General features: G+C 40.6%; 1 protein-coding gene across 2 annotated transcripts in view; it reads right to left on the bottom strand.

Annotated features, from left to right (window-relative positions):
- dpysl2b (dihydropyrimidinase like 2b) overlaps nt 1–10348 on the bottom strand; it is a 30216-nt gene extending 19868 nt beyond the window's left edge. Inside the window, exons 1-2 of one of the 2 annotated variants that reach the window (XM_018677749.2) lie at nt 10230–10348; nt 9498–9917 (exon numbers count right to left, since the gene is read on the bottom strand). In XM_018677749.2, coding sequence (XP_018533265.1) covers nt 9498–9764 — 267 coding nt within the window. In that variant the 5' untranslated portion in view covers nt 9765–9917; nt 10230–10348. Of the gene's footprint in view, nt 1–6870; nt 7992–9497; nt 9918–10229 lie in introns of those variants that run through there. The other variant, XM_018677751.2, reaches the window with a different exon arrangement.
- Nucleotides 10349–12793: the final 2445 nt, after the last annotated feature.

The raw sequence follows: 12793 nt of genomic DNA, 5'->3' as shown, positions 1-12793 counted from the left end.
CTCTGACAGCGCTGATGGAACTAATGCAAATAGATCATGTGGTAATCTTCGATCTATGCGGCGCAGACTGCTCTGGTGGAGCGACTGGCCTCGCTCCAGCCCACTGCTGGCCTGCTTTCATCCCAACAACTGCTTTGAAATATGCCGTTACATCATGTGCCTCATCATGACTGTCATTATCACATTACTTGCTGGAGTTCGCCAACAGACTATGGTTCTCAAGTCGACACTCATATTTTCACACAGACTCAAAGTCGTGTGGGCCAAGACTGAGAGGCAAAATTATCTTTTCAGAAACAATTACTCATTTTTTATCCCTAAAGTAAGGCTGGATCTGGGAGTTAATCAGTGAGGGAGAGGCAGATTATTTTGAAAAATCCCACTGAAAAGGTGCTTTTTGTCTTAAAAGGTTCAGTTTCTTCGTTTCAGCTGCAGAGCACTTTAAAAAATTTGGAAAATTAGAACAATTACTTGCCTCAGATCCAGACTTGTACAGTATAATCATCTAATTGTTTTGGAGCTCACAGGGGTTGGAGAGTGTGTCTGATTGTACTGGATCACTGCCAAACATGACAGTGACCTTTTCATCATGGGAACCTCTTACAGCCTCACAAACAGGACGTGGACAAAGCTCAATGGGATCACCGTTGCTATAGAGCAGTGTTTTCATTCCAGAGTACTAAGCTTGACTGTGCTAATGTACCGTATATGTTGTGGCAGTAGAGTGCAGTTTGGTGAGCGTAATGTTTTCAAACAACTTGCTCAGTGGTTCCTTCATTAATTATTCTGTTGGAAGAATAACTCTGCTCAATGCTCAATCTCAACCTCCCTCATCATTCTGGTTCTTCTAAAACTGTGGGGAAGTCTGCATGACCTCGAGGAAAAATGTTGAATGAATTGGTTTCATATCAGAGCAATAGAATAAAGTGTGCTCCAATGCTAGCCGGGTTAGCAAGCTAACTGGCTTAACTTGCATCTCAGATCTGTTTTTTAATGAAATAATGTCAGTTTCAGTTTAGTCCTTAAAATGAATGAACAGATTTTTTTGGCCACCTGGGGGCAGCACAATAAACTGTAAACACACATCCACACACATTTACACATCCAGCAAATATGAAGCAACCGTAGTCTATTCTCCTTTAAGCCCTGGTTTGGTGTGACAAAGTTGCTAAGTGCACCACCATGTTCACTACCTAGTTGCTAATTTTCTGTTGTTTGGTGCTGGGTAGGTCTCCTCCTGGGCTCTAAAACTAAACCAAAACAACAAGTCAAAACAACGAGCTAAAAAACACTAAAATACTACATAGAACTTCAGACTAATTTTCTGTGGGAACATCATAACGAGCAATGCCTTTCACATTATACACAGTCATTTGACCCATTGTTAGTATAAGAATATTGATTATAGCAATTTTAAATAAATCTCTTTATAGCATTAGTGCTAATGCTGAAGGTTGCTTAGCATGAAAGAAAGATACTGCTGATAATGGAGCCTGGGGATACTGATTATTCCTCTGTTACAGTCAGTCAGATCAATCTGTTGTATCAAATGACTCCTGTAAACTATCATTGTTAAAAACATGTATAAACAAAGCCACAGAGCTACAGGTGAAAACTAAAACACTCAGAAGAAAAGAGACGCCTGGTGACTCAGACAGTTTCATGAAATCAGAACAAAATCAGCTCGGGTGCTATGAAAACGTCTGCCAGTGTTAGACGTAACTCAGCAACGCAGTGTGTTGTTGTCCAAATGGAAAATATCCTGGGAACATTTGTGAAGTCAGGTGGAGAATGCTGCCAGGTCAGACATTCAGCACTATGATTTATGTGGGTCCTGGATTATTCAAAAACCAGCCTGCTACCAAAATCATCTCCGTACATGTTCAGACAGCTGCTGTAAAAACACATGTTCCCTTTTTTTTCTTTTTTTAAGATATAAAACGGTACACTTGCACTTTCAAAACAAAATAACTAGCCAAACAGGAATTAAGCAGATTCCCACAGAGATAATATCTAACTTAACACCCTGGTTGGAAAAATACAGAACAAACTGGAAACAAAAATATTCTCTCTTTAGCAATGAAAGACTTACTCTCTTTGACTGAAATACTGACTTAAATAATCATTTAAATTTCACCCAAATTTCCTCTTTAAAAGTCCCTTAAATGATCTTGTTGACAGTTAAAAATTCCCTCAACCCCTTAAAACACTGTTTTTTTCCCACATACTTCCCCTTAATGATCTGAACAGAGTATCTTAATTCACACTATTTGGCTGTTTGGTACATATATATACTATGTCAGCTTGTTCCAGCTCTTCATCAAACTTAACAAGGTTTACAGAGTGAAATATTCAACCTCAAGATCACGCATTTTTATGGCTGCAAATTTTCTAAATGAGCATCATTTCCCCCAAAGGTCAGCCTGATATTTTTGGGGTCTTTGGAAATTTTGGCATCTCTTCCACAGCATTAGATAAAAGTTTGTGGTGTGTGTGAACACAAACCTTTGTTTGTCTGCATAGTATAAGCTGAGAGATTAAGTTTCTGTATCAGACCATTTGATATCAATTCTCTCTTTGACTGAGTAATTGTCTAAAATGTTCTTTTTCTAAATGTTTTTTCCCTACCCAATTCTTTTTGATTATTAAAACTGCTCTTACATTCCTTACCTGACTACTTTAATTTAAACTTCTGTAATTCTCTGTTCTCTACAACTGAAACATTCCCTTTAACTCTGTCATTTACTGGGAAAAATCCATTAAACTCTCTCTCTCTCTCTGACTATAAAAAAAATCACTTAACTTCTCTGTCTGACTTTTGAATATTAATTTTAATACTGTCTGAGACTCACTGACCTCCCCCTGCAGACTGTGGAGGACACAGTGCAGCTGGAGGCACTACGCTCCTGTTACAGACTTTACTCAACAGTATTCCCTTTTGTTTAGGTGCTGATTAATGAGTAAAGTTCACTTTCTCTACAAACACACACACACTGCATATTTCCTCTGTCTTCTGGCTTTATGAGTCTGGGAATTCGGGATGATACCGAAGCGTGAAAAAAACACAAGGCTGAGTCGGTGGGTGGGTGATTTGGACACTAGCACGCTGTGTGTGATGTGTGAACAGACAGCACGCCGGGCCGCTGTGCACTGTGAGATAACAGCATGAACAGGCAGAAGTGACCTTAACAGTAAGTACACACACTGAGCTGCCACTGGGGACAACTACTGTACTACAGGTATACTAGCAGACTACCTAATGATCTCTCATCCTCTGAGGATTGTAGTCACATAGACTTTAATCCAGGACAGTCTTATTATAGCCTCTGTCTATTTTTACCTTCCTTTAACTTTGAACACTCTGCCTTTGTTTTACTAAAAAATCAGTTTTGTTCTTGTTGCAAACAAAGTGAAGACAAACTGCTTTTGGTAGGAGGATAAATAACATGGCTCCCTAATTCACTGATGGAGAGAAACTTATTTGACAACAATTTTGACAATCCATTAAATATTTGGCATTTTCATCCAGCAAAAAACCCAAACATTCGCTGGTTCCAAATCCCAATCACATGTTTCTGGAGTCTAACATGAAGCCTTCAAATTGCTTATTTTGTTCACTCATAAGGCCAAAAAACAAAGAGATTCAATTTACAATGATAGAAAACAAATTGAAACAGCACATTTGCATTTGAAAAGCTAGAGCCAGAGAACATTTGGCTTTTTACTTGATGAAAGGCTGAAATGACTAATCAGTGATCGAAATTGTTGATCAGTTAAATGATTATTTGAGTAATTATTTTAGCTCTTAAACTGCAAATTGAATATTTTGGGGTTTTGGACTGTTTGTCAGACAAAATAAGCAACTTGAAGATGACAAGTCTAAAAGATTGAGATGGACTGTTTTTGACATTAAACCATGAATCAGTTTCATGTAAAATAATTAATTAAACTGTAAGTTAAATTAGTTGCAGGCCTACTTGCCCACTTCTTTGATCTCTGCTCTGATTTAGTTGTATGAATCAGAAATTTTGAGAAATTCTATGAGTCACAGTGAAGCTCTGATCCCAGGTGGTGAACTCAGGGAGGTTCATTCATATTTGATGAGAGCTGCCTTAAGTACGTCCCTGCCTGTGCAGCTGACCCGACTCCATCTGGCCAAGACAAACCAAGTTGGCCCTAATGTTGTATTGGACATCACAGTCCACCCTTGTCAAATGGGGAGAGATTAGGATGGGTTGTTTCTGCATTACATTAAATCTAAACTCGCAATTTGGTCCATATACAGTAGGAAGGCACGGAACACAAAGAGTTCCTTTGTCAGTGCTAATTAGTTTTTATTCAATTTGACCTCATTCATTTCCTCTCCACCTTCTGTTTGGTTTAACAAACACATTCACTCCTCACACTGACTCCTGCTCTGTGAAGCAGCCCAGCAGGGACTGAAGTAGATTTGCAACCTGAAGCTCACAGGGTCAAGACCCTGGACCAGCTGAAATGAAATTCTGACCAAAAAAACACTCAGCAGCTACAGTCTCATGCAACACATTGATCACGCTCCTCTCTGGTATGATTGTGCACGACTGCACGACTGAGATTCTGTGAGAAAACAGTATATAGACAGTATATAGAACTCTTAAGGAAGAAAATCAGTTTTCAAGAGAGCTAAATTGTGTCTCTGACCTGCTTTTTCTTCCATGCACTTGTTCAAGAATAGGCAGTCTATCCATTTAGGTCTTAATCACTGTTGGGACTACAACTCCTACTAATCCTCTGATCTCTCCACCAACTGGCTGCTGCATCTCGAGCTCTCTCGAGAGTTCAGAGGGAAATAATTCACCTGAGACGCTGCCTGTTGTCACCAGTGACACCATGATATCAGCACAGTCCAAAATATGTTTCAAATGAGTATGCAATTATCATATGACTTTATCATCCTTTGTCCTTATAAACATGTGAAATATGCAACAGAGTGTGTTGTATTAAAACCTTAATTTAACATAACATGAAACTGCACTGTTTCTGTTTAGTTTCCTTCTGCCAGAAACAAGACACAAATCTCAGTGCTGTATTTCAGCATTTCCTCTCCTATAGCAACATACATAATAAGGCTGCAGCTAATGACTATTTCCACTATTGATTCATCTGTTGATTATGTTCTGACCAGCTAATTAGTTGTTCGGTCTTTGATGTGCCAAAAAAGTGGACAGGTTCTCTGAGCCCAGAGTAACAACTGCACATTACTTGTTGTGTTTAACCAACACACCTTAAATCTAAAAATATTCAGATTACTGAGATATAAAACTGAGAAAAGCAGCACATTTGAAAAGCTGCAACTAAAATGTTTGGAATTTTCACGTAAGCAAGCATCTTAAACAATTAACCAGTTATCAAAATTGTTGTCAGTTAATTTTTTATCAATCTACTAATCAATTAATCGACCAATTCTTTCAGCACTAATGCACAGTAAAGACGTGTGTGTGGGTCACCTCAGTGCAGGATGGATGGAGGTTTAGGTCCTCCCTGATGGGCCCGGGGCACAGATGCCTAAAAGGCCCTCCATCCTGTACACCTACCAGCCAACCCCACCCACACCACACTAATGTCCTGGTGACAGCTTCTTTGTCATGACCTCATCACAGTGAAGATGTTTCTCAGAAGCCAGTTTGACTGAGCTGACTCAAATGTTAACATCAGTCACTTCACACATGAGGTTCTGGCCTAAGAGTGACCTGACCCTTTGGGTCCCTGGGCCAGTCTTCAGCAGACCCCTTTATATGATGAGTATAAGCCAATGATTAATTTAACAATGTATATTTTTATCTGGACCGAGCATTTATCATGTCACATTGAAAGCCTAAAGTAAGACATAAAACAAATGTTTGAGATCTGCAGAAAGCACCACACAGCTCCACCTCATGTATCTATCTGCAGTCAGAGCCACTCTGGACATCTCAACCCAATTATTTCACTTTACTGACAAGACAGTGACCTCCTTCCTCATCAGCTCTGCCTACATGCATCTTCCCTTCATTACACAGCTGAGAGAGAGACATGGAAGGAAATGGGACCCACTGTCCCCTCCCTTTCCCTGGCTCCCTTCCCCTCCCTTCCCCTCCCTATTCTCTACTTTCCATTGAACCACCACCACCACCACCACCATCCCTGCAGCTCCGCTATGAATTCAGGGAAACAATCTGCCCCACACTGACACAGTTTAAGTGACCTGAAATGCTTCTGCACCTCTAAAAATAAAATCCAATAAATCGAAGCTTGTTTTTTTTTCAAAGTAAAAGGAGAGCTTGGAAAAAGGAAATCCAGCCGGGTACTGAGCGTTAGAGCGGATGCGGGGAGGTATTTGCCCCCACCAGTTGGTGTGCAGTGATACCCGGCCACTAGACACACCGCCTAACAAAGACCACCGGCGTGAAATCTCTACAGTCATGCATACTACGGACAAAGGAATGGTGGACTGAATGGGAATCTGCAACAGCAAACAAAAAGCTGAACTAGTAGCTCGGTTTATTTGGAGATGAGCACTTGTCGCAAAGATGCTGCAAAAAAATCACATTTTTCAGCCCCACCACACCATCGAGGGGCCTCAGTGATTTATCGATCCTAACGTGCATTCAGTCCCCGTGAAGCGGATTTCACAATAAAACCGCTGTGCATCTGCAAAATGCATTTAAGAAAGCAACTCGTGCGGTCATATCCTCCGGCTCAGATTTGTTCGAGGAGCGGCAGCGGCGCAGGGAACCATGCCGCCCCGGTGACATCCTGCACCCACACCCACAGGCCCACACGAGCCGACACCGGACACCAGACCGGGTTTAACTCTCAGTTACTTCAACATTAAAACATCCCAACACTCACTGTGATGCGGGGGATGTTCTTCTTGCCCTGATAGCCAGACATCTTCACCGGTGGTTCGTCTCGCGCTGCGCCGTGGACCGCTATCAATGCAACGGGATGTGCGGATTACTGCTGGTTGAAACGACGAGGGTGGTGATGATGATGATGAAGGTCGCAGCTGATCTTTGGGAGGCCACAAACGTAAAGAATCAAACTATCTCTCAACTCCGGATCGCGTCCTGGCAGCCTCCCGGTCTCCGCCGATGCACCAAACCTTTCCTTCCCAGACGGAGTCAGACAAGAGGGGAGGGAGGGACCACTCGTGAGCCTCTTCCCCATAAAAGAACCTCACGGAGCATGCGCAGAGCCTCGCCCTGCTCCATTGACAGGAGAGAGCCACTAATGCCATCAATTGCTCTCCTTGGATTAGTGAAGGCAGGAGCGCACCGGCTGAACAAACCGAGAAACACCCAGCAGCCATCTTAACTCTGTAGTCACTTTAATATCTGCTGTCTCTCAAAATCTGAATTTTACCAGAGCTAATCAGAGCACAGGCTGAGATCATCTCATCTGTGTCCAACTCTCTTAACTTGTTTCATCCATTTCCTTGATTCACTTCGGATACTGGTGAGTTAAAGTGTCCCAAAGAAACAATAAGTGACACTTGCTGGGATCAGGGAAGACAGTATATGGAGAAGACCACAGTTTCAAGATTTTTTAAATGAATATTAAATCAAACTGAGTTGCTATGATGGAAACGGTTCTATAAATGCTGCAGAGGCCAGATATAAGAAGCCTTTTTGATATTTAGTTTTTGTTAAATAACAAGATGGATGCCCCAGTTCTGCTCACAAGAGACAGAATGAAATCAGACTGAGAGGAGTTAACTGCAGAGTGAATGAAGTTCAATATCCTAATGCTTAATGGGCTCGATCTTTGCTCCAATAGCAGATTATGCAACTGCAATTGTGAGTCTAGTCTCTTTTACTTACTTTTCTTTTACTTCTGTGATTAAAAAACATTGAAATGTTTATCTGTGATATGCTAAAACATTGCATAACAGTGGCCTGGTTACTTGGTCATAGCTGCAACTGCAAAACCCTGAAAATTAAACCCTGGCTTGACAAAGGCTGCATTTTATTTCTTATGTCTTCTTTTAAAATACCTGAATTTTCTCTCCTTTTTTGGAAAAGACAAAGTCTGGCTTTAAGGGACCTTTAGAAATGCTGTACAGGTTTGTATAGGGCAAGAGATTGGAGTAAAAAAACTAAAATGTCATGCACTGAATATTTTACTTGCATAAGAGTACAAAAGTTTTAGCATGAAAATATACTTAAAGTACCAAAAATAAAAGTATTAATTGTGCAGAGTTAAGTATGCTGTGTTACTGTATTCTAATAACTGATTCATTAATGAGTTGAAGTGTAACTAATAATGCAATAAGTCTTATCTTAAAACATCCTAATTTATTGCTGACTGTATTTTGTTTTATTAACATGAATCTGCAATGTTTTTTATTGTAGTGGAGCAGATGTTTAATTACAAATAGTTGAAAATTGTACAGTACTTGAGTAAATGTACTTAGTTACTTTCCACCACTGCAGTCTGCTAATCAAGCTAATTTATCAAGCATGGTCCTGAGATGTCAGCTAGCATTTAAACATCCCATCATTTAATTCTATCTCTTTTATTATTGATATGCAGGAACAGATCGGTTAATTCCTTATGTATCAGAGAATAGGAGAGTGAACTCGTATACATGTAAAACTTAAATAGACAAAGGAGATAAGAGAGTAAGGAGTGGATTGTGTGGCTAATGCTTCCAATCAATATGTAACATGATAGCAGGGCCCAACACCACTACCCAAAGCTTTTAACAGCATCCTGAGTGCTTCAATATTAAGTAAAGGAAGTGCTAATACTGTTTAGTGCCACGGTTCACCACCCAATCGTAAAACCTGGATAATAACGTGAACCAGCAGGAGAAAAGTTGAAAGATTTTCCTGCAAGTCATGCAAGTCAGAGCTGCCATCTCCTGTGCATCAGCTCCACACCCTCAGTTCATAAATGCAAAAGCACGACAATGCTGCAGCCATGAATCACATCATGTAAGCTTCCAACCCTGTGTGTTCACATGTTTGTCATTAATAACCAGGCAGGGGTGGATCACACATTCACCATTTTGCAGATTTTTCTCATTAAAGCAGAGTTAGCAGGTGTTTACTGCTTTGCTCAAGGACAATTCAGCAGTTCATGGTCACATATGCAGCACATAGCCAACTGTACAGTGCAGCAGAAAGAGGGAAAAATCAACACTATAAGCTCTAACTAACAGGAGCCACTCCCTCTGGCAGCTCTGCATGGTGGGCCCTCCATCCACTCTGTTACATCACAGAGCTTTCTGGGAAATGTAGTCAGAGCAAGTTGGCTGGCATACACAGGCTGTAAGCTTAAACAAACTCAAATGAGTGGCCGAGGCTGCAATTGAAACATTTTTAGATGAAAATGGCGCAGGTTTGTGCAAAGATCTGAATGTTAGATGACAGAAATTAGAGATGGAGAGACTGACAGAAAGACACACACAGAGAGAACGAGGAAGAGATGTAGAAAACATACGCAATAAGCATGCAAAAATACACGAAAATTACCCTTTTATCATCCAGGTTCTGTAGAGCTTCCTTCCCCGTGCTCTCCCTTATCTCCACCTTCCTCGGCTGGGAGATGTCGGTCTGCCGGTCAATGACTCGCCGGTCGCTCCTGCCCCTGCACGCCGAGAGCGCATCAAAGTCCAGCGTCTTGCTGTCCGAGGAGCCTTCCACCGGGCAGAACATGCCACAGAATTTCTGCCTCGGCCTGGCGGGGCTGTCAGAGCCCATGCTCTTGAAGAAGGCTGGCACTTCCCCGGTGGTCGACATGCCTATAGCAGGCGGGGGAGCTGTGAGGTTTCTCGGGGTGTAGCTGCACAGATGCTCAGAGTCTCAGCTCCTTGTTTTGTTTTTTTCTTTTTTTCAGCTCCGCACGCCTGGACAGCCACCGCCTTTGCCGGTTTTCAAGCGCAGGTGGTCGCACTGTGACAAAAGCGCAACAAAAATCTGTGAGGCTAATGCTGCATGAAAACACTCCCACCGTAGAGAGAGAGAATGCACAATAAATCTACGTGATATTGTCTGATATCAGGTCTAAGATATGAGAAAATCCTGTTTCCCTGTAGTCTATGATGAGCAAACAGTTTTGAATTGCTTACTCATGAGTCTAAATTAGCTTCTAGCCTACAGCCAATATCCTGGTGCGAGTTATAAGTGAGCATAGGAGGAAGAGACCTACAGCCTAGCTCTGTCAAAATAAAGATCCAATAGGCTGTTTCCCAATGAGGGGATTACCTGTAGCCTGTGTGAACCCGTTCAGAGACTGGCGGTGCCAGGAGCGTATCAGATCTGACTGTCCGGAAATGATCGGTCCTTTCTTGTCCAAAGTAGAGACTTGTTCTCTAGAGCTCTAATGCATCAGGGTACAGTGATATGCCTGCCAATGAGTTTAAAAGCTGTGTCATCTAATAACTTAAACATGTTGTGAGTGTGTGTGTCTCTGCAGGGCGTTTCTGGCAGAGGTTTGAGGTCAAGAGGCGATCAGCACCATGGAGAGTTCCCCAAAGTCACACCCAGTCCAACAATGAAGGGCGCTGTCCCTTCAGCACCACACCCAATGCTCCCACACTCACATACCTGTTAATGCTTTACATTTAGTTTAGTTTGGCTTACTAACAGCTATCTCAAATATCTACCAGAAGGTGAAATCACAAGGTCTAGTCAGTTACATAGTGAGAAAAGACATGGGGACCTGTTTCTGTTCTCTAATTTGAATGGTTAATTATTTATATACAAAATCATTTTTGTGTTTATCATTTATTTATGTATTTATCTTATAGATTTTTTGTTTATTTCCATCACTTTTTAATAGGCTAAGCCAACATGGCTGCAGTCAAAAAGTGTGATTAGTCATTAAAGGGGCTATATGTAGGTTTTCTCTCAGCAGAATGTGCTTTCTTGCTTGGAGCAGGTGATGGTGATGAACTTCAGCCATCATTGTGTTCATAATACAAGAGGTTAGAAGACGACCTCTGGGCAGTGCTACTTCTTCAGGACAGGCTAGATGCTCCACTGAGTTGCTATCGAAAAGTGATGAGACAAGCCAACTGTGCTGGGGCTAGCTGGTTAGCATGCTAGCCTCAGTAGAAGAGAAGAAGTGGTACAACTACAGGTAAAACAATGATATTGCTTTCCGCTGCTTGAGACAGCTCTCGGCAAGTAAAGGAATGAAGTTTAATGCCAAACTTGCAACCTGTCTTCTTGACTGGTAAGTAAACAGCTGTTAATGCTAACATTGCAAAGTAGTGATAGAAAAACTTACAAATACCTCCTTTAACACTCAGAAACTCAGATAATCTTGATCAAGACTGGGTGGGTGTGGTTTGATAAAGTGTGACAACACATTTTTCCAACAGAGCCACGCCCATTTCCATTTTCCACTATACAAAATTGTTCTAACTTTTGCATAGAAAAACTATGATTGAGAAAGTATGTTTTCAGGCTGTTTAGTAAAAAGTAATGATGTATTTATTACTTTCTAACTAGACATTCCCTCTGTTAATATACAAATGCATATAAGCTGTGGAACTGATTTTGTTGTAGATGCTCTACAGCCCCTCCCTGGAAGGTAAGTGGCTGACCTGTCCTTTGACAGAAGACAAAGCAAGTTATCCTGCAGAAGAATGTAAAGCAAACCATAACGTAATGGCATGGTTATAAGGCAACAGATATGGTTTATTAAATGTTAACAAAACCATTAGTTACAGCTTATAAACCCACTGTAAACTGTAACAGTAGAATTGTTTTATTTTGAAAGATATCTGCTGTATTAATACTCAAAATACACACAGTAAGTTGATATGTCAGTATCAGAGCAGTTTACTGTACAAGATGATTTTATATTGATTCTCACTTGGAAACTCAAATGTCTCAGCGGCCATATAGCACACAGAGGACGGATGTATAATATGAATCAACCATCCCTGTAGTTTTGTCCTGATATTGATTTCTACCCCTGCAAAATCCTGCACTGCAAACTTCTGTTTAGACTAGTATTTTTACAGTTTGCAAACTTGACACTTTCCAGCCTTGGAATGTCTCCTCCCACAAGGTTATAATTCATTTAATGCATTTTACTCCATGCTGTTGTGTAGCAGAGAATGCACCTATATAACATCAGCAGCCACAGTCCTATTCACAGTTACAGGATAGTAAATGCTGAATGTGCTGTATATTCAGTATGCAGTGTTTTCTTTATGGCTTTTTTCTGCACACATCTCTGTGTTTTCAACTACAAATCCATCCTTAAAGCATTCTTAAAGCTTGTCGTTCGTACTGAATTATTGTTTTCTAATGCCTTTCAAATCATCAAGTACACTTCATAAGCACATTATTAATGCATTATAGCCACATCAAAAAATGTGTGAATAACATATTAACATGCATCATTAATCTGGTATGAAAATGTTGTGTGACTGTTACTGGAGTACTGTATTTATTTGCTTTTAAATATCCTAAGAAAGAAGATCAGAAAATCTAATAATATAATGTAATGTATCTTTTGTTTTAAGTTAACTTTTATTCAACAAAAACAAACCAAAAAAGTCTCCTGGGCAAGAAGGCAACATAAAAATAGCACAATAAACATAGAAACAGGCCACGAATATCATCCTGCATACAGCATGTAATGAGGTCATTGAGATGTTTTAAGTCTTTCAACCACTGATATTATCACATTAGGAATTTTCTGAATTATAAGTTGTGGAAAATCTGCCGTAATTCAAGTAATAAATACACTCACAATGTAAAGTCACATGGACAGATTGATTTAAAAGAGATATGACAACGAGTAAAATCCT

This window comes from Lates calcarifer, linkage group LG9 (genome assembly GCF_001640805.2).
Source record: "Lates calcarifer isolate ASB-BC8 linkage group LG9, TLL_Latcal_v3, whole genome shotgun sequence".
Taxonomy (NCBI): Eukaryota; Metazoa; Chordata; class Actinopteri; family Centropomidae; genus Lates; species Lates calcarifer.
The sequence above is the reverse complement of the archived record's forward strand: the minus strand, read 5'-3'. Positions and strand labels throughout refer to the sequence as shown.